This window comes from Pteropus medius, unplaced genomic scaffold (genome assembly GCF_902729225.1).
Source record: "Pteropus medius unplaced genomic scaffold, Ma_sr-lr_union100, whole genome shotgun sequence".
Lineage (NCBI taxonomy): Eukaryota > Metazoa > Chordata > Mammalia > Chiroptera > Pteropodidae > Pteropus > Pteropus medius.
The window spans coordinates 743,670-767,174 of record NW_024347793.1 but is presented as its reverse complement, the minus strand read 5'-3'; the positions used below and the strand labels follow the sequence as shown (position 1 = coordinate 767,174).

At 55.5% G+C, this 23,505-nt stretch overlaps 2 protein-coding genes across 6 annotated transcripts in view; both read left to right on the top strand.

Moving 5' to 3' along the window:
- The window catches only part of DPP9 (dipeptidyl peptidase 9), a 34,886-nt gene extending 29,253 nt beyond the window's left edge, over positions 1 to 5,633 (top strand). For 4 of the 5 annotated variants that reach the window (XM_039878413.1, XM_039878416.1, XM_039878415.1 and 1 more), the window contains 4 exons: positions 612 to 764; positions 1,373 to 1,515; positions 2,540 to 2,651; positions 4,586 to 5,633. In XM_039878413.1, the coding sequence (XP_039734347.1) occupies positions 612 to 764; positions 1,373 to 1,515; positions 2,540 to 2,651; positions 4,586 to 4,678 (501 nt within the window). In that variant the 3' untranslated portion in view covers positions 4,679 to 5,633. Of the gene's footprint in view, positions 1 to 611; positions 765 to 885; positions 1,021 to 1,372; positions 1,516 to 2,539; positions 2,652 to 4,585 lie in introns of those variants that run through there. The other variant, XM_039878414.1, reaches the window with a different exon arrangement.
- Positions 5,634 to 10,082: 4,449 nt separating this feature from the next.
- On the top strand, positions 10,083 to 22,377 carry MYDGF (myeloid derived growth factor). Its single transcript, XM_039878417.1, has 6 exons — positions 10,083 to 10,327; positions 11,258 to 11,308; positions 17,642 to 17,703; positions 19,317 to 19,398; positions 20,558 to 20,630; positions 21,905 to 22,377. The coding sequence occupies exons 1-6, from the start codon at positions 10,148 to 10,150 to the stop codon at positions 21,982 to 21,984; spliced, it is 528 nt and encodes a 175-aa protein (XP_039734351.1). The 5' UTR covers positions 10,083 to 10,147; the 3' UTR covers positions 21,985 to 22,377.
- The last annotated feature ends 1,128 nt before the right edge of the window (positions 22,378 to 23,505 follow it).

The following is a 23,505-nucleotide window of genomic DNA, read 5'->3' as shown; positions in this document are numbered from 1 at the left end:
AGGCCTACGTGGGGCAGCCCTTTGGAACCAAGGGGAATGTCTGTTTTGCTGCTCAGCCTGAGCTTTGCCCTTTGGAGAGACGGGTATACATCCATCCCACCTGGTGCCTGAGCCCAGCCGCAGCCAGACATGTCACTACAGGCCCAGTCGGCAGGAAGTGCCGAGGGCTGGGCCAGACAGGGACTGGTGACTGTAGAGGTGCTGCTGATGGTGATGGTGGTGGTGGCGATGATGGTGATGGTGACACCAGCTGTTCGCTGAGCCTGAGTATGTGCCAGGCCTCTGAGTTTGAGACGCTTATCATCTCGCGTCATCCTCACGCCATCCCAGTCAGGTTGACATCCCCATTTTCGGGATGTGAAAACAGGCCCAGAGAGGGGATGTGACTTTCTCAGAGTCGCTCAGCCAGGAGGTAGCAGAGCGGGGTTGGTGCCGGGCCTGACCACCACCCTAGAGAGCAGGCGGGGTGTGAACGGGGCAGAGAGAGGGAAGGCTAACAGGAAACTGCCTTGATCCCGGAGAGAGCGGGCTCTCCCAGAGGGACTCAGGTGGGACAGCAGGGCGTCCCCGGGGGAGGAGGCCACTGAGAGGTGCCCGGCCTCACCCCCCAGGGCCAAGTAGAGATCGAGGACCAGGTGGAGGGCTTGCAGTTTGTGGCTGAGAAGTATGGCTTCATCGACCTGAGCCGGGTGGCCATCCACGGCTGGTCCTATGGCGGCTTCCTCTCGCTCATGGGGCTGATCCACAAGCCCCAGGTGTTTAAGGTAGGTCCCGCCCCGTCCCCTCGCTCCTGTCTGCCGGCGCCTGCCCGTGCCCCTCGGAGCCCGCCCCCCTAGGGGAGGCATCTTGGCAGGGGCCTTGCCACGTGGCTGTTTCTCCCCGCAGCAGCCCCACGGGGCCGAGCCCCCCTCCTCATTGCCCGCCACTGCTGACCCCAGGATGGCGTCCGGCTGCACAAAACCCCGCCAGCAGCTCTCTGTGGGAGGCTGAGCCCGGGACCCCGGCCTCGGATGGGCAGAGGTGGGGCATGGTGTGAAGAGCGTCGGGGGAGGGGCCCCCCAGGCCGGCGGCACTGTCCGGGCACCGCGGGGCGGCGATGAGGAGGAGGAGGCAGGAAGGCAGTGGGCCCAGGGAGGTGCCGATCCGGCCTGAACGCACCCGTTCAGCTCACCCGCCCGCCCTCGACAGCGCACGGTCCACGGGGCACACACGGTCCGAGGGCCCCTCCCCGCCGGTCCCCGTGCGCATGCCCGCTCCTGATACCCTCCGGGGGAGGTCCCGGACAGCCGGCCGAGTACGGGCTCCTGGGAACTGACCCGTGTGTGTGTTTCTTCTCTCTCTCTCTGCTCCACCCATGCGCTGTGGTCTGCAGGTGGCCATTGCAGGTGCCCCAGTCACGGTCTGGATGGCCTACGACACAGGGTACACGGAACGCTACATGGATGTCCCGGAGAACAACCAGCTTGGCTACGAGGCTGGTTCCGTGGCCCTGCATGTGGAGAAGCTCCCCAACGAGTAAGGCCCGCCCCGCCCCGGAAGTGCGGCCTCGCCAAGGCCCCCACCTCTGCACCCCGCTCCTGCCGCTTCCTCCTCCTCTCTGCTCGAGCCTCGAATCCGCTCTCGCAGCCCTGTTTCCTCTCTGCTCCTCGTAGGAAGTGGGCACCTGGGTGCCCTGGGGGGGATGCCCTGGCCCTGCCCTCGGAAAGATGGAAGGAAGGTTCTAGATTTGCACCATTGCCCACGAAGCCACCATTACCCCCGCCAGCATGTGGCCGGCTGTGGGTCCATGAGTTGGTCTTGAACATAAACAGTCTCTGTCTTGTGGGTTTTGACACTGCGGTTCAGGACCTAGGTCCACATGGTTGTGATACCTGCGTCCATCGGAGCAGCCCAAGTGTCCCGTGTCACACCATCAGCATTGGCAGCTGATTTCCTGAAAGCTGTTGCCATTTTGTGCTGCGGCTCTGTCCGAATGTGTGCCCGGGTCCCATGCCTTCATGCTGGGGTTCCCATCACAGTCTGGGCCCCTCTTCCAGCGAGGCTGCTCTCTTTGGTCTGGAGTGTGGTCCTGGGAACACCAGCGTGCAGGCAAGCTTGGAACCTGTCCATCCAGTTCAGGAGCCACCGGCCATAAGCAGCCACTTACATTTAAGTTCACATTCACTCACATTCACTTACGTAACAAACCCATCGAGGCACGCAGAGTGGTGGCTGTCGGGATAGGCGTGACTGCTGATGGGCATGGAGTTTTGCTTTGGGTGATGGAATGTTCTAGAACTAGACAAAGGTGATGTTTGCACGGCCTTGTGAATGCACCAAATGCCCTTGAACCATTCACTTTAAAATGAGAGAGTTTTAGGCTATGTAAATTTTACCTCAATAAGTTATTTTTAAAATCAAAATTTTAAAGACAGTTTCTTGGCCACCACCATCTGTTGGCTGCCATCCTCGCTGCCCTGGGGCTAGGGACTCGGAGACTAACTGCCTCGGGGCGGGAGAAGAGGGACCCCCTCAGACCCTCGCCCACCTTGTCTTCCAGGCCCAACCGCCTGCTCATCCTGCACGGCTTCCTGGATGAGAACGTGCACTTTTTCCACACAAACTTCCTCGTCTCCCAGCTCATCCGAGCAGGAAAACCTTACCAGCTCCAGGTGGGTGGCTCCCAGACGCTTCCGGACCCCTCCCAGGACTGGCAGGGCGGGCAGTGGCAGTCAGGGCGGCATTACTTCCACTGTGCTTGCCACCTCTCCTGGGGCATCTGTGGTCACCTTGCGCTGCCCGCCTCCACCCCTGCTCTGGACTCCCCGAGTCCTGATGTTTATTCGTCCTTTATTCAGCAATCACACGTTGGTCGCTCCCAGTTCCTGCTGCTGGGAGCACCGGGGGATGCGGGGGCGACGCAGCCAGACCCACCGCAGCTCGGGGCCTGGTAGAGAGAGGCCAGCAGCGCTGAAATTATCGGACAGGTTTTATTTTAAACCAGGAAGCTTGTTTGGAGGAACCGTCCAGGGTGCTGAAAGAATCTAGGTGTGATGTTACCTTGACTGGGGTAGCAGAGATGAATTTACTGAGAAGGTGATGTTTAAGGATGCCAAAGAGTGAGCAGGGGTCAGCCAGGCCAGGAGGGGGCGTGTGTGTGTGTGTGTGTGTGTACAGCAGATACAAGAAACTAGTTGGAGGGAACAGCTCTGGGACAGGAGGCCAGGGTGGTTGGTGAGTTAAGCTAAAGAGGAGTTGGGACCAGGGCAGGGCCGGCTGGCTGGGGCCTCAGGAGAGGGGTGGGGCTGGGGCAGGGCTTCAGCAGTAAGGGGCGGGGCCTTAGTGAGGGCTTCGCTTTTGCGTTCAGGGGTTAGGTCTTGGGTGAGACCCAGAGCCTTGACTGGATTTCATTCTAAGGATGAGACGTGTCCAGGCCTGGGAGCAGGACTGACTGCTCTGCTTGCCATGTGACCAGCATCCCACTGGCCGCTCTAAAGACAAGGGCCCATGGGACATGAGCTATAGTCAGTTACACTGGCAAGAAAGGAGTTGACAGTGGGGAGCGAGAGACCTAGTGGGTTCTGGAGTTATTCTGGAGGCGAGAGGGAGAGTTTATCATATGCTCCCACCATGACGTCCCTCTGCTTCCCAGATGCTTCCATGTGACCAGCATCCCACTGCCCCCACCCTTTCACGCCACCTCTCGAGGCCGTCGTAACTGAGGGTCACAGGGCAGGAGGCACAGGCTTCAGGCACCTGTGGCTGGGCACTCACTTGTCAGACGTGGCAGGAGGGAGGCAGCGCTCCCGTGGGGGTGAAGAGCTGTCGGAGCACCCCTTGGCAGCCCGCCCAACCGCACACGCAAACAGGCTGGAGGCAGCCGCAGATCAGGGCAGAAGCCAGGTGGGACCAGGATGGACCCTCGAGTATCCCTCTGGGCCTGAAATCCTGAGCTGGGTAGCTGGGAACGGCACATCCTCCTACGTGGCCATAGGTGGCAGGTCTGTTAACCTTGGGCCTTGTTCCCTCATCTGTGAAAGGGGCATGGTGACCACTGCCTCCCAGTGGGGCCGAGTGGGGCCGTGAGAGCCAAACGAGTTTTTTCAGGAAAGACATTTAGCATGTGGGGCGGGCCCAGCGTCCTGGAAGCTGACAGGTCGGGAACCTCTGTTGGGGATGGGAGCAGGGCTCTGTTTGAAGGAAGTGGATGATGCCCGCCTTGTGGCTCAGACACCCTGAAATAGTTGGACTGGGAGGCTGGTGGCCCCAGTTTGTTCATGTATATAACATGCCAGGCACTGGGCTGAGGGCTCGGAGCACAGACCCTCTCTCTGCTCTCACAGCCCAGGAGGAGGAAGAAGTAGCCAGATGGTCAGCAGCCAAGGTGGCGTGAAAGGGTGGGGGCAGTGGGGTCTGTCCCGGGCAGTGCCGGTGCCCCAGGTGGGGAGAGAACGCAGGAGCAGCAGGGCCCAGGAGGCCAGGTCCCGATGTCCGGGGGCTGGGGCGGCACAGGCCCCAGGGGAGCCTCCCTGGGCAGGAAAGGGGAGGCAAGTGACTCGGGCAGGGTCCCTTGGTGCCACCAGCCCTGCCTTCTCTGTCCACCCAGATCTACCCCAACGAGAGACACAGCATCCGCTGCCCCGAGTCCGGTGAGCACTATGAAGTCACGCTGCTGCACTTTCTACAGGAGCACCTCTGAGGGCCCGCGCTGCTGCGGCCGCAAGTTTAGAGCACAAGTGGCTTTCCTGCCGCCGCCGCCGCCAGGGGGACCAGGTGGGAAGGACCGAGTGGCCCCGCAGGGCCCCCTCGAGGTGCCGTCTCCGCTGCCCCCACTGGACGGCCCCACCCCAGGCCTGAGAGCCGCTGCCTTCGGCCCCGACGCCTTTTATCATTTTTTGAAATGCTCCTGGCTCTCCGCCTGCTGCTTCTCGGTTGCCAGGACAGGGCGACGAGGCTGACACCCACGAGGCACTTCCCAAAGCCATCCCCTCCTTGCCATTGTCAGGAGCCGAGGGCCCAAGCTCTGCTGGGCCCTGGAGAGGTGGGGTCCGCCTCCGCCCGGACGGCTGCCGCGCCCAGCACAGAAGCATGCCATCCTCCTCACCTGCCCACCTCCTGTTTGTGTTTTGTTTTGGGGACGTTTTTCCTAACTTAAAAGACAAAGCAACGGGTGCCTAAATCTAGAGTTGGAGTGTACCACTGGGCAGTGGGGTTCGGCCCAGCCAGCACCCGGTGAGCCCCACCTCCTCGGCAGCCGGGGCGGGAAGTCGTGGCCGGTGTACGAGGGCGATGCGCGTGCTGCGCCTGCCTCTGCCCGGCTCTGGGGCTCTGAACGCGTCCCGCTCCGGTCCCCACTGGCCAGCGGCTGCCGCCCACTCCCCGGCCCTCCAGCCACCTGCCTCTGCCTGGCCCGCAATGGCCGGTTCCGGGGCTGGGAGGGGAGCCGTCCCCACCTCAGGATTATCCTCCCCCTTCCTTTCCTTCCCCGCCGACTTCTGCCAGGGGCACAGAGAGAAAAAAAAAAAAAAGAAAAAACCCCACCAGAAACAAACACCTCTACGTATTATGGAAAGAAAATATTTTTGTCAATTCTTATTCTTTTATAATTACGCGTGTGAGAAGTAGGCTCATTAAAAGATTCCAGATGGACGCTCGCCACCCTCCCGAGGCTCCTTCTAGGCCCCAGGCCGGGGCTGGGCCTTTCTGAGGGGCGGGGGCCGGGTGGTGACTGGGCCAGAGGCCGGGTGGTCTTGGCAGTCAGCCCAGGACGCCCTGGCTCAAAAGGGGGGCGCCGTGCCCTGGCCGGAAGGTGGCCCACCCCTCCTCAGAGTAGTCCAGCGAGGACGGTCCCAGCGGTCCTGATGCATCACGTCGGGACCCAGCATAGCACGTGGCGGGTGGCCTGGCAGGCCCCCCAGGCTTTCCCAGAGCGGCAGCCCAACCTGAGGAGCAGCACCCTGATTGACATGCTCGTCCAGTGGCTTGGTTCTGGTTTGGGGGTCAGGAAATGCCCTCTATGTTTGTCCCGATAGCCGAGAGACCTAGGGGATAGCGTAGATGGCATTCATGGTACTGGAGTTTCTAACAGCAGGATGGCCTCGCTGAGCACGATCACCCTCTCCCTCCTTTGGAAGCCCCAGTTTTATTTGTAATGGCTTAAAAAAGTAAACTTCAGAACAGAGGGTAAAGAAGACAGAGGCCTTCTCTCCTGAGAGGCAGCCCCTCCTCAGTCTCTGTTTAAAACCTGCATTCTGTTCGGCATGGCGAAGGTGCCATAATTGATTTCACTAGGCACCTTTCAAGGGACAACACAGGTTATTCTGGCTTTTTGTATAAATCGGGTCAGCAGGCTTTTTCTGTAAAGGGCCAGATAGTCTGTTGGAGCTACTCGACTCTGACCTCGTAGATCAAAAACAGCCACCAAGAATGATATGTAAATAAGTGGGCATGGCTTATAAAACTGTGCCAATAAAACTTTATTTACAAAACCAGGCAGCTGGCCGGATTTGACCCACAAGCTATATATATAATTGGACAACCCCTGGTATAAATGATACTGAAACCAATGCCTTGTACAAACTCTTTTGGGTATATGTTTGAGGTTTTGGGGTAAATTTCTAGAATTATCAAAAAAGCATATTTAGTTTTAATTTTGAAGAATATTGCCAAACTGCCTTCCAAAAAGAAGGCCTTGATGTCCACTTTGCCAAGAGAGGGCAAGTGTGCCCTTCACTCCTTCCCCAGTACTGTGTGATTTTTCTCTTCGCCAGCCTTAGAGGTGAAACGTGGCTTCTCACTGTTACTTGAACTTAACATTTCTTTTATATGTGGGAATATTTTTACGTTTAGTGACACTTGTTTACTACCTGTCATTTGCCCACCTTTCTTTTGATCTGTTGGCCTCACTGATTTGTAGGCACTTTTTGTACATGAACGAAATCAGTCCATTGTCATACATGTTGCAAATCGAACCATGTCGCTCGTTTCAAAATGTTTGAGTAAGAAGCTCAGCCACTGAACGTTTAAAATCATCTCGGGAACAAGACGTCTTTCACTTAATCCACTGTGAAGTGAAGTAGACAAGGAACTAGTCATAAATCACAGAATGATAGAAACGGGTTAGAAAGGGGGTGCTAGGGTCACCCCAGGAGACTTGGCAACTGGCAGCCCTCAATCGCCTCAAAGCAGGGGCTGTATCGGGACGCTCCGCTGCCTCACTCAGGGAGCGCCGGAGGGCCACGAGACAGCTTCCATTAGCAAACTTCAGAGAGTCGCATTTCCGCCCTGAAGGTGAGGTCTGGGAAGGGAAATGGGAAACCCACAGGAAGCAGGGATCAATCGTGAGCAGCTACAAAAGGACAGGTGTCTGCTGACAGAAGGTCTTAGTCTCCCGGAGGTGGCTGGTTAGAGATCTCTTTACCAGGTTGATACATGGCCACGTGTTTTCTCCACCACTGGTGAGGGTGGGGGCAGGGTCCATCAACAGAAGGGTCCCCAGTGCTGTGTCAGGTGTCCTGTGCACGTGCTTGATTCTTTTCCTGGTGGAGGTGCTCATCTCTTCCCTAACTGGCAAGAATCCATGCGGGATTGACATAAAACCCTGTGTCATATCTGTTGCAGATATTTTCCTGGTTTGTCATTGGCCTTTCAAACATGGTTATGGTATTTTTTTAAAAAATAGACACATAGGAAGTTACAAAAATTGTACAGTCCCATGTACCCTTCACCTGGCTTACATCTTACATTGTACAGTACATTGTCAGCCAGGAAACTGACAGTACAATCCAAATAACTACACTCCAAATCTTATTCACATTTTATCAGCTTTCACCTGCACTCATTTCTCTGTGTGTGTGTGTGTGTGTGTGGTTCTGTACTGCTTTGTCACCTGTACAGATTCCTGTAACCACTACCGCAATCAAAATGTGAACTGTTTGCTCACTGCCACAGAGCTCCCTCCTGAGGTCCCTTTACACCCACACCCCCCGCATCTATGGTGTCCTGACCGTAGAAGTCTGATGTTCGTGTCATCGGTCGTTTCCATTAGGACACTAGATATCATGTGATGATTAGAAAGCAGGATCTTTGGAATGATGTTTTTTCTTTGTCCCTTCAGTGTGAGAGTGTGTGTTTTTGGGGCGGGGCAAAAAAGGAAAAAAGCTTGGGGAGTCTTTCTGAAAAGAAAACACACACACACACACACACACCTCTTCAGAAGAAGACTCAAACAGCTCACAAGTGAAATTTAGTATCTTGTTAGTGACAGCTCTTGGCCGGATTTGAATCCTTCATAGTGACCGGCTGAAGGTCAGATACAGCGGTGAGAATAGGAAAGACGTGGGTGGAACCATGCTGTGTAAAACACCAAAGTAGGACAGTGGTCATCCAATTTATGGAACCGATTTCTAATGGATCCAGAGCAGCCAGTCGCAATGAGGAAAATTTTTAACACAAGCAGGTATCCTAATTCAGGACAGGCTGCCGCCGCTGAAAATCATGAATTCTGGAGTTAGGGTTTTCTGTAGAACAGACAGCTGTGCAGGCGCTCCTGGCTTCCCGGAAACCTTTATCCTCTGTGTCAGGGGTCGAGAGATTTGAATTCCTCAAAAAGTGGGATACAGCCCAGCTTAGGGGTTCCCTGTGACATTGTCTCTGTTCTTTCAAGTCAGGAAGGATTGAGAAAAGCAGCTTAATTCTGTACACTCCGGACCTGGCCATTGGTGTTTTCTTGAAATTCTAAGCAATTTGTGATCCCCCCAAACCTGGGATTTCTTCATTGGCATCCCATGCAGGTAACAACTAGGATTTAGGATTCTTCCATGCACCCCCTCAGTTAACCTCCTGATAAGCCCTTGAGGTAAGAATTATTTTTTGGTTTCGTACTGTGAAATAACTTTAGGCTCACGGAAAAGCTACAGATGTAGAATTCCCTAATGTCCCTTGTCCAGATTCTCTTAATGTTAACGTCTTGTGCAACCCTGGTAAAAGCCTGGTTATTGAAGCCGGAGAGTTCATGTCAACACGATCCTAGTTTCTGCATACACAGGCCTTATTTCCATCTCAGCTTCTCCCTGTAATGTCATTTTTCTGGTCCAGGGCTGTTATAAACTGAATATTTGTGTCCCCTCAAATTCATGTTGAAACCTAATCCCAAATGTGACGGTCTTGTGGGAGTAGGGGTTAGGGGGGTGAGTAGGTCATAAGGGTGGAACCTCCATGAACAGGATCTGTTCCTCACAAAAGACCCTAGGGAGCTCCTTCCCCCTTCCACCATGTGAGGACACAGGTAGAAAAGAGCGGTCTATGAACCAGGAAGGCGGCTCTCAACAGACAGGGAATCCGCTACAGATGTAGAATTCCCTAATGTCCTTGTCCAGATTCTCCTAATGTTAATGTCATGGGTCACTTTAGCCCCCAGTCTATGGTACGGTTGTTAGAACGTTTGGAAGTAAGACGAGGATCTGATCCAGGACTCGATGTTTGTTTAGTTGTCTTGGTCTCATTCTGTGATGGCTCCTCGGCCTTGGTCTTTCATGACATTTTGAAGAGTACTGCCAGCTATCTTGTGAAACGTCCCTCAACTTGTGTTTGTCTGCCGTTTGCTTACAGTTGGATTGAGGTTGAGCTTTTTTGGGCAGGAATTCCAGCGGTGCCACGGACAAGGGACCCTCAGTGCCTGCGGTGGGCGGCTTGGCGGCTTCACGCTGACGCGGTCTCATTTTTGGTGATGTTAACTTTGATCATTGGGCGAGGCTGGTGTCTCCATTGTAAAATTACTCTTTTTTTTCTCTGGGTCTGAGACTACGCAAATATCCTGTTTCTCGCCATACTTTTTCGACCACCAATTTTTAGCATCCAGCCACGGATCTTGGCTGCAACGATTGAAGTATTCGTCAAAAGTCATCTCCCATTTTGCTCCTACCGTCCTCGCACGTTCACTAATCGGAAGAGCCGAAGGGTCAGGCACGTGGCTAGTGAGGGGCGACGGAAACGAGATCACGCGCCCCTGGGATGCTCCGGGACTCCCAAGCTCCGCCCCCAAGGCGGCAGCCGGGGCGGGGCGCGTGGGTCACGTGGCCGCGCTGACGCCGACGTGGCCTCCGGCGGCTGCCTGACGTATCCTTCGCTGCGCCCCGTCCACCCGTCGGCCCCGCGGACCGGTCCCAAGATGGCGGCGCCCAGCGGAAGGAGGAACGGCGGCGGCGGCGGCGCGAGCCTGTGGGCTGCGCTGCTCCTGGCGGCCTGGGCGCTGAGGCCCGCGGAGGCGGTGTCTGAGCCCACGACGGTGGCGTTTGACGTGCAGCCCGGCGGCGCCGTGCACTCCTTTTCCCAGAACGTGGGCCCGGGGGTGAGTGCCGTTGTCGAGCGAGGGGCCCAGGCGCCCGGAGAGGGGGTGCGGCCCGAGGCGGGGGCTCGCACTTCGGGGACTGGGCCTGAGGAGGGGTGCACTTCCGGCCTGGCGACTTTGAGGGGTCCGGGCCACTAGCCTCAGTCCTTGTCACCTGTCACATGCCCAGCGTGCCCAGGCAGCCCTGTCCCCCACAGCCAGGCGACTACACGGCCATTGGAGGGCACAGGTGGGGGCGTGGAGGGGCGGTGCACAGAGGTCAGGAAAGAGGAGTCGATCCTGAGGGGTGCACGCCTCCCGGCCCCGCAGAAAGTCGGTCCCGCTGCTGCTCCGACTAGGGAGGAAGTGGACAAACGTTGCTCTTTCATTCCATGGTGTGAGGCCAGACCCCCTTGCTCGAGGCAGCAGGCCTGGGTCCAGTCTAGCCTTGTCCCCGGCTTATTGGAAAAGTCGCTGCCTCTCTCGTCCCTGTAACAACCATATCGACAGTCACTATTTGTTGATACTCTCTTACTGCTGGGTATTGTGCCGAATGCTTTCTACGTTAGGCCCATTTTGCAGATGAGGAAACAGGCTCAGAAAGGTTTGCACCTGTCAAGATCCACAACAGCACAGAGATGGGCCCCCAGGGGTCCCAAAGCCCAAGTTCCTAGAAGGGTGGGTGTGCCCCCCCTTTCTGCTTTTCATCCCCCAGAAGCCACACGGATTGTTTTTCCTGCCCCAGGAGCTCACTAGTAGGGAGGCAGGGGAATTCCAGGTCTGCAGACCCTGGGAGGCCCTGCGGGTCAGGCTCAGCCTCCTTCCCCTGAGCACAGATGCTCAGACTCAGGATCTTCTTGATTCTGGATGGCAGAAGGGTGGCCTGAGACCCTGCACCTTAGCACTAAGGTTACCCGCCACCAAGCCTTTTCTTCCTCTTCCATTTTCTAGGACAAATATACTTGTGTGTTCACCTATGCTTCTCAAGGAGGGACCAATGAGGTGAGTTCTACAAAATTCCATGTAAATTAGTATCACAATATCTGTCGTCACACAGAGATTCTTTCCAGGATGTGTGTTGTTAACTTACACTTGTTGAACTATTCTTGCGTAACCAATGAAAATGAAAGGGCTCAAGTTAAATAGTGACGGTAGCTTCCACTCGTAATTCCACGGGGCAAACAAGTGTCTGGACGAAAGACGAGGCCTGAGAGGCCACTTCCACGAGCCTCTGTTAGGAGTTGCATATTTGTTTTCTGTGCTGCCTGACAAATCAGCACAAACTCAGCAGCTTAAAACAACACCCACTTACTATCTTTCTATTTATGGAGGCCCAGGCGGGTGCTTCATAAGCCAAAACCAAGATATCGTCTTCCAGGCTCAGTTTGTTGGCAGAATTCAGTTCCTTGTGGTCTGGAACCGAGGTCCCCATTTCCTTGATGGCCGTTTTCTCCAGCTGGTGGCAGAAGAGGAAGTAAGGGAGATTTGAAGCAGAGAAGGGTGCAGTGCACCTCTCGCCTGCCTTGAGGGGACCATGTGGCCAGGAGTGTAGGTCGCCTTTAGAACAGGGGTCCCGAACCCCTGGGCCACAGACAGCGGTCCTGTCTGCTGAGCTGCACAGCAGGAGGTGAGCAGCGGGCGAACAAAGCTTCATCTGCATCTGCAGCCGCTGGCACTGCTGCGGCTCCGCCTCAGATCATCAGGCATTAGATTCTCATAGGAGCACTGGTCCCTGGTGCCCAAAAGGTTGGGGACCGCTGCTTTAGAAGGTGAGAACAGCCCCTTCTAGCAGCAAGGGAATAAGGGCTTCAGTATTACGACCGCAAAGAACTGATTCTGCCGTCACCGCTTGCGTTGGAAGAAGACCCCAAGCTCCAGTGGGAACGCGGTCTGGCCTGCACCTTGATCTTGCTTGTGAGACAGCAAAGGACCCAGCCCCACCATGCCCAGCTCCCCCCCGCCCCGCCCAACCCTTTGTAGCTAATCAGCTTGTTCAACACATCTACAAGCGTGCTTCTGTTCTGTTTATATTCGGGGTTTTTTTGTGGTTTTTTTTTTAGATTCCACATATAAGTGAAACCATATGGTATTCGTCTTTTTATTTCTGACTTATTTCACTTAGCATAACGCATTCTTGGTCCATCCATGTTGTCCCAAATGGCAAGATCTCATTCTTTTTTAGGGCTGAATATATGTACCACTTCTCGTTAATCCAGTCATCTGTGGGTGGATGCCTAGGTTGCTTCCGTTTTGTGGCTATTATAAATGATACTTCAGTGAACATAGGGGCACGTGTTCCTTTTTGAATTAATGTTTTTGTTTACTTTGGATACATACCTATAAATCGGATTGCTGGATCGTAAAGCAGCTCTATTTTTAATTTTTGAGGAACCTCCAGACTGTTTCCGGAGCGGCTGCGGCCATTTGCAGTCCCACCACCAGCACACGAGGGCTTCCTTTCCTCCACATCCTCGCCAACACGTAGTGTTTTGTCAGTTTATTGACGGGTGCGTCTTACTGAGATAAGTTCCTTCTGTTCCCACTTTGTTGAGAGTTTTTATCATAAATGGATGTTGAATTTCGTCAAATGCTTTTTCTGCATCTCCTGAAACGATCGTGTGATTTTTATCCTTGGTTTTGTCGATGTGATGAATCCATTAATTGTTTTGCGGATGTTGAACCCCACAGCCTTGCATCCCTGGTATAAATCTCACGTGATCATGGTGCATGATCCTTCTAATGTACTGTTGAATTTGGTTGAGAATTTGGTTGAGAATTTTGGCATCTGGGTTCATCAGGGATATTGGTCAGTACTTCTCTTTTTATGTAGTGTCCTTGTCTGGTTTTGATGTCAGGATAATGCTGACCTTGTAGAGTGAGTTTGGAAGCGTTCCTTCCTCTTCAGTTTTTGGAATAGTTTTGGAAACACAGGCACTAATTCTTTGACTGTGTGGTAGAATTCACCTGTGAGACTGCCTGGTCTTGAGCTTTTGTGGGTTGGGAGTTTTTCGGTCAGTGATTCAATTTTATTGCTAGTAATCGGTCTGTTCAGATTCTCTGTTACTTCCTGGTTTAGTCTTGGAAGGTTGTATATGTCTGAAAATTCGTCCGTCTCTTCTAGATTGTCCAATTTGTTGGCACGTAATCGTTCATTGTATCCTTTAATAATTCTTTGTGTTTCTGTGGTGTCGGCTGTAATCTTTCATTTCTGATTTTACTTGTGTTCTCTCTTGTTTGCTTGATGAGTCTTGTCTGGAGGCTTGTCAGTTTCATTCATTCTTTCAAAGAACCAGCTCTTAGTTTCATTGGTCTTGTGGTTTTCTGTTTTCTATTTATTTTATTTCTGCCCTGATCGTTATTATTTCCTTCCTTCTACTTTGAACTTTGTTCTTTTCAAGTGCTTTTGCTGCGACCCAAAATTTTGTAAACTTGTGTTTTTATTTTCATATGTCTCAAGGTAGTAGTTGATTTTCTCTTTGCTCCATTGGCTGTTTAGAAGCATACTGTTTAATCTCCACATATTTGTGTTTTTTCCTAGCTCTCTCGATTCTAGTTTCTCGTCATTGTGGTCAGAAAATATGCTTGATACAATTTCAGTCTTCTTGAATTTATTGAGGCTCGTTTTGTGGCCTAGTATATGATTTCTCCTGGAAAATGTTCCCTGTGCACTTGAGGAAAAAGTGTAACCTGCAGTTTTTGGATGAAATGCTCTTTAAATATCTTAAATCAGACTGGTCTAATGCGGCATTTAAGGCCATTATTTCCCTATTAACTTTCTGCCTGGATGATGTACCCATCGAGGTAAGTGCTTGGTAAAGTCCCCAGCCGTTACTCTTGATTTCTGCCTTTATGGCCATTACTATTTGGTTTGTATACTTTGGTGCTCCTATGTTGGGTTTTATGTTTTATATCTTCTTCTTGGAGCGACCCCTTTACAATTAGGTAATGTCCGTCTTTGTTTTTTGTTACCGCCTTTGTTTTAATGTCTGTTTTGTCTGATAAGTGTTGCTACCCCGGCCTCCTTTTTGCTTCTATTTGTGTGGAGTATCATTTTCCATCCCTTCACTTTCAGTCTGTGCGTGTCTGTCCGTCTGAAGTGAGTCTCTCGTGAGCAGCATATAGATGGATCTTGTTTTTATTCATTCTTCCATCCGGTGTCTTCTGATCAGAGCATTTAGTCAATTTACATTTAAAGTCATTACCGATAGATAAGTGCTTATCGCCATTTCGTTCATTGCTTTTGTTTGTTATTGTTCTTTTCTGCTCCTTCTCTTGATCTGTTTCCTTTTGGTTTACTGGTTTTCTTCAGTATTCTGATTGGGTTCCTTTCTCTTTACTTTTTGTGTGTTCTTTGCATGTTTTTGGTTTACGGTCACCACGAGGTTCATAGATACCCATCTATATCCATAGCAGTTGATTTTAAGCTGACAGGCATTCAAGTTCAAGCGCGTTCTAAAAGCACTACATTTCGACTTCCCCCTCCACCCTTTATGTTTTCGAAGTCATTTTTATATTTTTGTTTTGTGTATCTCCTATTTATCGTAGTTATAGTTAATTGTGCTGCTTTTGTCTTTAAACCTCCATATTCGCTTTTTAAGTGGTTGATTCACTGTAATTATTGTATATTTGCCTTTACATGTGAGATTATTTTTCCTTCCTGTATTATTTCCGGTCATGGCCTTTCCCGCACGAAGAGCACCCTTTAACACTTCTTGGAAGGCTGGTTTGGTCATGGTGAACTCTTTTCGTTTTTGCTTGTCTGGGAAGCTCTACCTCGCCTTCAGTGCTGGAGGATAACCTTGCTGGAGATGGTATTCTAGCTAGTGGGTTCCTTTCCTTCAGCACTTAAATATTTTCTCCCACTCCCTTCTGGCCATAAGTCGCTTCTGAGAAATCAGCTCATAGCCTTATGGGGTTTCCCTTGTACGTGACGTCTTGTTTCCTTCTTGCTGCCTTCAGGATTGTCTCTTCATCCTTTTGCCATTTTAATTACAGTGTGTCTAGACGCGGGTCTCTCTGGGTTCCTCTTGTTTGGAACTCTGCTTCTTGGGCCTGGATGTCTGTTTTCTGCCCCAGGTTGGGAAAGTTTTCGGCCTTTATTTATTTAGATATTCTTTCTGCCCTGCCCTCTCTCTCTCCTTCTGTAATCCCTATAATGCGAATATCAGAGTGCTTTATTTTATCCTAGAGATCTCTTATCCTCATTTAAAAAAAATTTTTTTTTCATTTTGCTGTTCTGATTGTGTGATTTCCAGGTCACTGATCCATTTTTCTGTAGTAACTAACGTGCTGTCGAGTCCTTCCGATGCGTTCTTCACTCCAGGTACTGTGTTCTTCTCTCTGACTGGTTCCTGTTACGTTTTCTGTCTTTGTGGACGTGCTCGCTGACTTCCTCTGTTGTCCTGGCACGTTTGTTGAGCATGACTACGACCGTTTCTTTGGATTCTTTGTCAGGCAGGTTGCTTATCTTCATTTCATTAGGATTTTTCTCCAGGGTTTTTGTTGTTGTCGTTCCTTTGATTGGGGCATATGCTCCCATCTCCCCATTTTGTGTTTGATTTTCTGTCTGTTCCTATGAGTTAGATGGAATAGCTCTCTCTCCCAGTCTTGAAACAGTGGTCTCTGTGTCAGATGGATGTGGCGATCGGTTGAGGTTGGGCCGGGCACGAGCAGTGCCTGGTGTGTCACAGCCTGGAGGAGTAGGTTCTGGGAGGGGCGGCCTGGCGCAGCTGCTCAGCGTGCACTTGGCGTGCTGTGTCGCGGGAACAGGATCTGATGGGGCTGCTCAGTGTGCCCGAGGCTCAGCGGCCTCCCAGCTCCACCCTCGTCCTCGTGGGCAGCCTTGTGTGCACATGGCGAGTTGGGTGCCTTCCCCAGGCGGGCGGCCCACACTCACAGCGGCGCCCGCCTTCTCGGCACTGTCTGGACCGGGGAGCCCCATATGCGCACAGCCCAGTGGGCACGTGAAGCAGCACCCCGGGGCACCTACTGTGTCCTCCTCCAGGTGGAGGGGCCCCTGGTATGCAGGCTGTGGCGCCCTCTGCTCCTGCTGGGTCTAAGTCTAGGAGAGGTGGCAGGGGATGCTGTCGGTCCCTGCAGGTCGCAGGGACCGGATGGAGCTCCGCCCGCTGGCCACGTGCAGGAGAAGCTCCACAGCGGTGCTGGCTGGCCGCTCCCTCCCGGGGAGCTCTCTGGGTTCCCCAGCCTTCTCTGTCCGGTTCCTCTCGTTTGTCGTGCAGAAGCGGTTCAGTTGACTCACAGTTGTCTCAGAAGAAATGCTCTAAATATAGGTGCACCTTCGCCGTGTCCTTGGGAGGGGGCCAGCTCGGGCCACCTACGCCACCGTGGACCCGCCTTCTGAATTACACATTTTAAAAAGGTGAATTGTACAGTCTTTGTAAACTAGCAATTGGTTCCCACATCCGTGCTCCAGGCAAAAGGCGCCTAAGTGACCATTTACTGCACTGTAATTAATGCTCCCATTAATGAAAAAGCCATGACGTTAAACTGGGAGCACCCGTCATCAGAGGTCACGATTACTCCGGGGGGCAGGCTGTAAACTCATGGGACTGGTGACCCGGAAGTGCCTCGGGCAGCCAGGAAGGTGACAGTGGTCCCGTTTCCACCTGGTCCCTCCTCAGGGGCCGTGAGTTCGACTGTGCTGGTAGACCGTGCTGTGTTTTAGAACCAGTTTAAAATTTTAATTTAATTTATTTTTTTAATTTTTAAAAAGCGAACACACTCACATTGTCCAAAAAGAAAAGCATGTAAAAGTTGACAGTGCCTTCTAACTGTTCAGGTCCCACCCACACCCCATGGGCGGGTGACCACGATTATGAACACCTTGCGTCTTTTCCGAGGACTTCTTTATGCCTACACGAGCAGGCCTGAGTGCACTGTCCTCCCTTCTTTTCTTATTGTTGTTATTTGTAAATAGATTTTAATTTCTAGAGTTCACAGCAAAACTGAGCAGAAGACAGATTTCAGTGTAGCCCCCTGCCCGCCCCCACTCACGGCCGTCTCCAGGGAGCGGGACATTTGTCACAGTGAGAACCTACACCGATGTGTCATGTCACCCCAAGCCCATGGCTGACACGAGGGTTGGCTCCTGGTGTTGTGCATTCTGTGGGTTTGGTCAGATGTCTGATGATGTGTGTTCACAGCGAGTAGCTTCACTGCCCCGAGCAGGGCGTTGGGGCACCTGGGGGCCAGGCTTCAGCCGCATGAGTGATTCGCTCACTCTGCAGAACTGGAGGCACCCAAAGCTCTCAGAGCTGGCCCATGCACGGCCCCGCCCTGTGCCTGGACTGACCCACGCCTTCCCCCTCTCCCCAGAGGTGGCAGATGAGTCTGGGGACCAGCGAAGACCAGCAGCACTTCACCTGTACCATCTGGAGGTGAGCTGGGGGTCCCGGCGGCGGGGTCTCCTGGAAGGAGGTACGCTAGCCCAGACTGCAGGGGCAAGCACACCATGGGGAAAGGGGGCAGACAGACCGACGGGGTCCCACAGCCCGGAGGCACACACAGGGGGCGTGCCACCCTGTGCGGCGGGTTACTGGGGCGGGATGGCTCCCCAGGGACTGAGGCCAAGAGGGGCTTGGAGGGGCAGGGACAGTGCAGCCCAGGCAGTGGCCACAGCACCCAGGAGAGGAGCCAGGCTCCCCAGACGCTACGCCCTCATCGTCACCCCTTGAGTCACGTTCATGGGTTTGGTCTCCCCTCCAGGGGCTGCTGCCTTGTCCCCGCTTCTCGTAGCTGCACCGCTGATGCCCAGCCTGGGGCGGGGGTGGCGAGCCCGGGATGGGGTGAGGGAGACGGAGTGTGCAGCCCGGTGGGGGGGAGGGGCAGCCTGGAATCATGTCCCTTCTGCTCTGGCTCCTTGGCCTGGAATGTGTGCCACCCCAAGCAGAAGCAATTTCTTGAGCATTTATGGTGTGCCTGACATCGAAGAATAAGCTGTGGCTCCGCCCTCAGGGGACTTGGGTCCACAAGAGGGACAGATCAAGCTGTGACTCAACAGTAATCAGAAGAAGCAGCGTGTTTTAATTATATGTGCAGGTGTCGCCCCACAGTCTCCTGCTCAGTGCTTTGCGAACAGCAGGTGTTTGTAAATGCCGCTGCGGGAGTCCTGCCTGTTTTGCTGGACTCCCGGGGACCCAGGTGCTCCCCAGACCGCACCCTATCTGTGCTTCCTCCGCGGCCTCAAAGAGAAGCATCATGGAAGCAGGGTACCGGGGTGCCATCCTTACTGGGCTGCTGTCCTCATGGGGCATGTGAGCCCCGGCGCTCTCGCACCCCCCAGACACCTGCCGACCCCGGGGCCACCTGCTCAGCTGAAAGGTCCGGCGTAAACGGGCCTGGGCTCAGATCTCAGACATGGCTGACCGTCCGCCTGCACAGGGGCTTAGTCTGAGCAGCTCCCTGGACGCCCCCTCTGTGCCTGCCACCCCCATCTCCCATCCTGGCCCCCTCCTCCTTGGCCCCTGCTTCTTTTCTCTGCCCCCACTCCATACATTGGCCCAATTAGACTCTTCACACTGCAGACATCATTGTCCTCTTGCTGTCTCACCAGTTCTCCCCTGTCATCTCTCTGCCATGGCATGCTGACCTGGGTTCCTTAAATGCCCCCATTTGTCCCCTCTGAGGTACCTTCGCGGCCCCCGTTCCCTCTGCCCAGAACAGCCCCCGTCCTTAACTCCTGGACTTCTCTCCCTCGGGCTGTCGCTCGGCCCTGCGGCAGTGCCTGAGATGTCGTGGCCACTCAGTAAAAGGATGCAGTGAATGGACATGAGGGTCCCTGTCCTAGAACAGCTTGCTTCTGGACAGGGAAGGAGGCCTGTCAGTGACAGGCTGGGAGAATGTTCTGGCAAAGAGGAGAGGGGGCGACGCTCAGGGCCCTGTCCTCCTGTCCCGGAATCAGCCGTGCTTGCCTGTGGTTTCCGTTTCGGGGAGCCGGGCACACGTGGCCCCAGGCCGAGCCCCGGGCCGACCCCCGCTGGTCTCTCTGCAGGCCCCACGGCAAGTCCTACCTGTACTTCACACAGTTCAGGGCGGAGGTGCGGGGCGCCGAGATCGAGTACGGCATGGCCTACGTGAGTACCGGGGGCGTGGGGGTCAGACCCCTGGGGACAGGCAGGATGAGGACAGGAACATCGAGTGCCTACAGGAGGATTTTGTAATTTGGAAGAACACGGGGCACTGCGCAGACCTCCAGGCCCAGAGGCGCAGGGGGCAGGGGCTGTGCCCACAGAGGGGCCCTGCTGGCCGGGCAGAGAGCGGACACCCCGGTGTCCCTGCCCTACTGCCTGCCAGCCGCCTGCTGGGAGAGCCGACATTAAGTCAGAGGGCAGGGGCCTGGGTGCTCGGCCCTGGGACAGGCACAGGGGCGGCTGGGGTGGCAGTGGCTTCCTGGTATGTGTGGGGCCACAGCCTTTGGCTCCATGGCCTTGGGGTTCACGTCCCGGGCAGCGCCTTCTGCTGCGCTCCTGACCCCCACTGTCCTCTGCCCAAGGCTGGCTGCACTGCGGAGCCTGCCCTGCTGCTGCGTTTGGGTCAGAAAGTTCGAAAACCACTCGTATCTGTCCAGGTTCAACCAGGGAGCGGGACAAGTAGGAGACGGCTGTCAAGAGGTTCATTGCCAGGAGCTGGCTTCTGCCACAGGCCTGGCCAGGCGGGTCCGGAGCCCCAGGCCGGGCGGCAGGAAGGCCGGTGCTGCCGCCCCCACTGATGGCGCCAGGCCCACCAGCGCGTCCAGGAGAAGCCCCTGAAGTCAGTGCAGGGCGGGCTCCTCTGTCCCTGGGAAGGCCCCGCAGTGAATGGTCTCGGCTCTGCGGGGCGCGGAGTGCGGAGCCCTTCACGGCAGCCCCCAGCGAGAGGCTGGTGGCGGAGGCTCCAAGTCCACCAGGTGGCCTGTCACACTGTCGAACCAATTATTCTCCAGGGTCCCTTGCTATTTTAAAACTATTATTTAAGCTGATTTGAGAGGCACACAATTCTGAATTTTAAAAATTACGTTCAGGAGACTACCATGATTGCTTCATTGCCGTGAATCGAGTGCCACCTGCCTGGGATTTGCAGCGAAGGCACAAATCTTCACGCAGCCGGCAGCCTGTCACGGGGGTGGAGCAGGTGCTCCCGGGTGCTCAGCGCTCGGCCGCGCGCCCCCGGCCCCTGCGCTTCCCAGGTGCGCTTCCCAGCTGCGCTCTGTCCTGATACCTGTCCTGACCGGAGCCTCCGCTTTTTCCCTCGTAGTCCAAAGCTGCATTTGAAAGAGAGAGCGACGTTCCCCTGAAAAACGAGGAGTTCGAAGTGACCAGAACAGCAGGTGCGTGGCGACGGGTGCGGACGCGGCGCCCAGGTGCTCGGGGAAGGGGCGGGGGGGGTGAGAGGTGACACAGAGGGCCCGGCAGCCAGCGGGGCCTGCCCCTGCACTGCAGCCCTGGAGTCCGCACACTGCTCCTGTGAAGGCCCCACGTTAGATGTTTTAGGGGTGCACGGCCTCTGTTGAAACTGCTTCACCTGCCCCGTGGGGCACAGGCCACACCACGTGTCAGTGAACGGGAATGGCCACGCTCTAACCACACCTTACCAACATGGAAATGTGACATCCATATCACTTCCAGTCTCAGAAAATACCACTGTTGTTTGGATTTTTATTAAACTATTTAAAAACAGCCCCCATAGCTCTTGGGAGCGGGCCACGCGGTGCCAGCCCCTGGTCGCTGGGAGCGCGAGCGTCCTCGCATCTGTGGAAGGTGGAGGGCCGTGAGCTCCCACGGCCTGGCCAACCTGGGCTCTGTGACCAGGAAGGGTTTCACGACTAGGACTGCGGGCTTGATGGGGAGGCAGGGGTCACCTCATGAAGCCCCAAGCGCCCCCGACCAGAGTCCTTCAGCCACAAAAGGCGGAGGCTGAGCAGAAGAGAGTGGGGAGCTCCAGAGTCGGGGCTCAGCCTTACAGAGGAGGGGGCGACAGCATGTGGTTGGGACAGTGGACACAGGAGTCAGCCGACTTGGGGAGTCCTGAGGGTACTGGTTTCAGGGGACAGGTGAAGGGAAGGAACGGTGTGGCTGCGGCCAGGCACATCAGAGTGGGGGGGGGCATGGTGGGGGCTTTAGGAAGGAGGGACCCAGAGGTCTCAGCGACCTGAGTAGAGGTCAAGGACAGAGGAGCTGGGTGCCAGCGCACAGTAGAAGGTGCACAAGGAGTCAGGGTCCGGGTGAGAGTTGGGGGGGTGGTGTCCAGAGCCCCCGACCCTGCTGTGAAAGCACCACCTGGGCCTCAGCCACGTTGACCAGCGCAAGCGGGAGGTGACACAGCCTGGCCCCAAACCTGTCCGTTCTCAACAAGGCAAAAATGGCCACAGCTCCTCCCCCCTTGGACTTCCCTGTGGCCTCTCTCTGCCCTCGGGACAGGCCCCCCAACCTCCGCCTGTCCTCTGTCCTGCACCCGCAAGACCTTCGGGGCGCGGTCCTTTCCACCTGCCGTCCCCTGGGGACCGCTCCCCTGCCCCGCCAGGTCCCACTGCACCCCACCTGGCCCAGGGCCCGGAGCCCCTGGGAATGGCGAGGGCTCTGCCACGCGTTTCTTCTCTCGCAGTGTCCCACAGGCCTGGGGCGTTCAAGGCCGAGCTGTCCAAGCTGGTGATCGTGGCCAAGGCATCCCACAGTGAGCTGTGACCGGCGGCGGCTGTCCCTCGGACGGCCGGCACGTTGCTGGCTGTCTGGGGGGACTGTGGTCTTCCTGGGCTAACGCTGCCCGGCTCGGAGGGGCCTGCAGGGTGGCCGGGGGTGTGCTGGGCCCCACTCCCCCTCGCTCTTCTGGACACAGACTGGGTCTGAGCCCCGCAGCTCGTCTCACGAGGAGAGACATCGGCACAGGAGGGGGCGCAGCTTTTCTGGAGCCGTCGTGTCTCCCCCTGGATCAGGCCAGGCCCCAGCCGCCCGGGGGAGAGTGGTGCTGCCGTCCCCTGCCCAGGCGACTGCTTTCTTACAGCTTCCCCAGGGACCACTACTTTTCAGACTAACTGGGAAGAAATGTTATATTTAAATAAATAAAAGTTAAAAAAGCAATCCCGTAGACTGGGCGTCGCACGGGTACCGCCTGGCGGGCGTGGGGGCCGTGGCTGGAACGACAGCAGGGGGCTGCCCGCCCCGCCCCACCTCCCTTCCCTGTTGGAGACGGTGGCCTTGTGTCCCCAGGACACATGGAATGTCTGCAGGTACAAAAGCAGCAGGTCTCAGGGCAGGCAGCCGCGAGCACGCTCCAAGGGCCAGGCCCTGCGCCTCACGGAGCTGGCAGGTCACCCCAAGGCGCAACCGCTCTGCAGACCAGGTGATGGTTTTGCTCTGTTTTTTAAAGCCAGATTGCAGCATGGTGATTCAAAAAAACACAGGAAAAAATAACCCCCCAAATGCCCCAGCCACTCAGTGTGGGCTCTGGTGTCACAGCAGTGGGGGGCTGGGCGTCTGACCCCAGCTTGCCCGCCAGCCTGACCTCTGACCACGTCTTCGTGAGCACACGGGGCTTGGGCTCCTTGCTCACCCGAGTCGCCTCATTGCCTCCCACCCTGTGCCGACCTGCGGAGCTGGGCGCTGCTGGCCCCACTTGCCAGAGGGCAGAGGGCGGAGGACATCGGCTCCCACCCACGGTTGCACACCTGCAGGAGGCAGCACGAGTGCCGATCCGTCCACACCCGCAGTGAGCCCTGCGGTAAGACCAGTGCAGACCGAGGCACGTGAGCGTGACGAACAAACAATTAGGCATCTGGGCCCAGAGCCGCTGGGAGAATCGGCGTGTTCTGCCACCTCAGGAGAGCAGGTCGCAAGGCTCCATGTGTCCACAGGGAGGGTCACTCGACCGCGAATGGCCCAGCTCCATGATATGATGAGCACGGCCACCCGCAGGTCACAACAGGGCCCCCTCCAAACCGGGCATTGGGACACTGAGCCCCGAGGGGTCAGCCCAGAGTCACTCACCCCCTCTGAATCCCTGGTGTCGCCGGAGCGAGGGGTGCGGTGCAGCGGGACGGGAGGCCCTCTCTGCCCCCGCGTGACGTGTGCGTCTCCACGCAGCTTTCTGCAACTTTGGAGAAAGCCACCCTGGCCCCAGGCCCTTCCGTCAGGAAAGCCTCGTTGGGGCACGCAGAAGCCACGCCCTGCCGCTTCACTAGACTACCGTCCCAGCGCCTGGTACAGCGG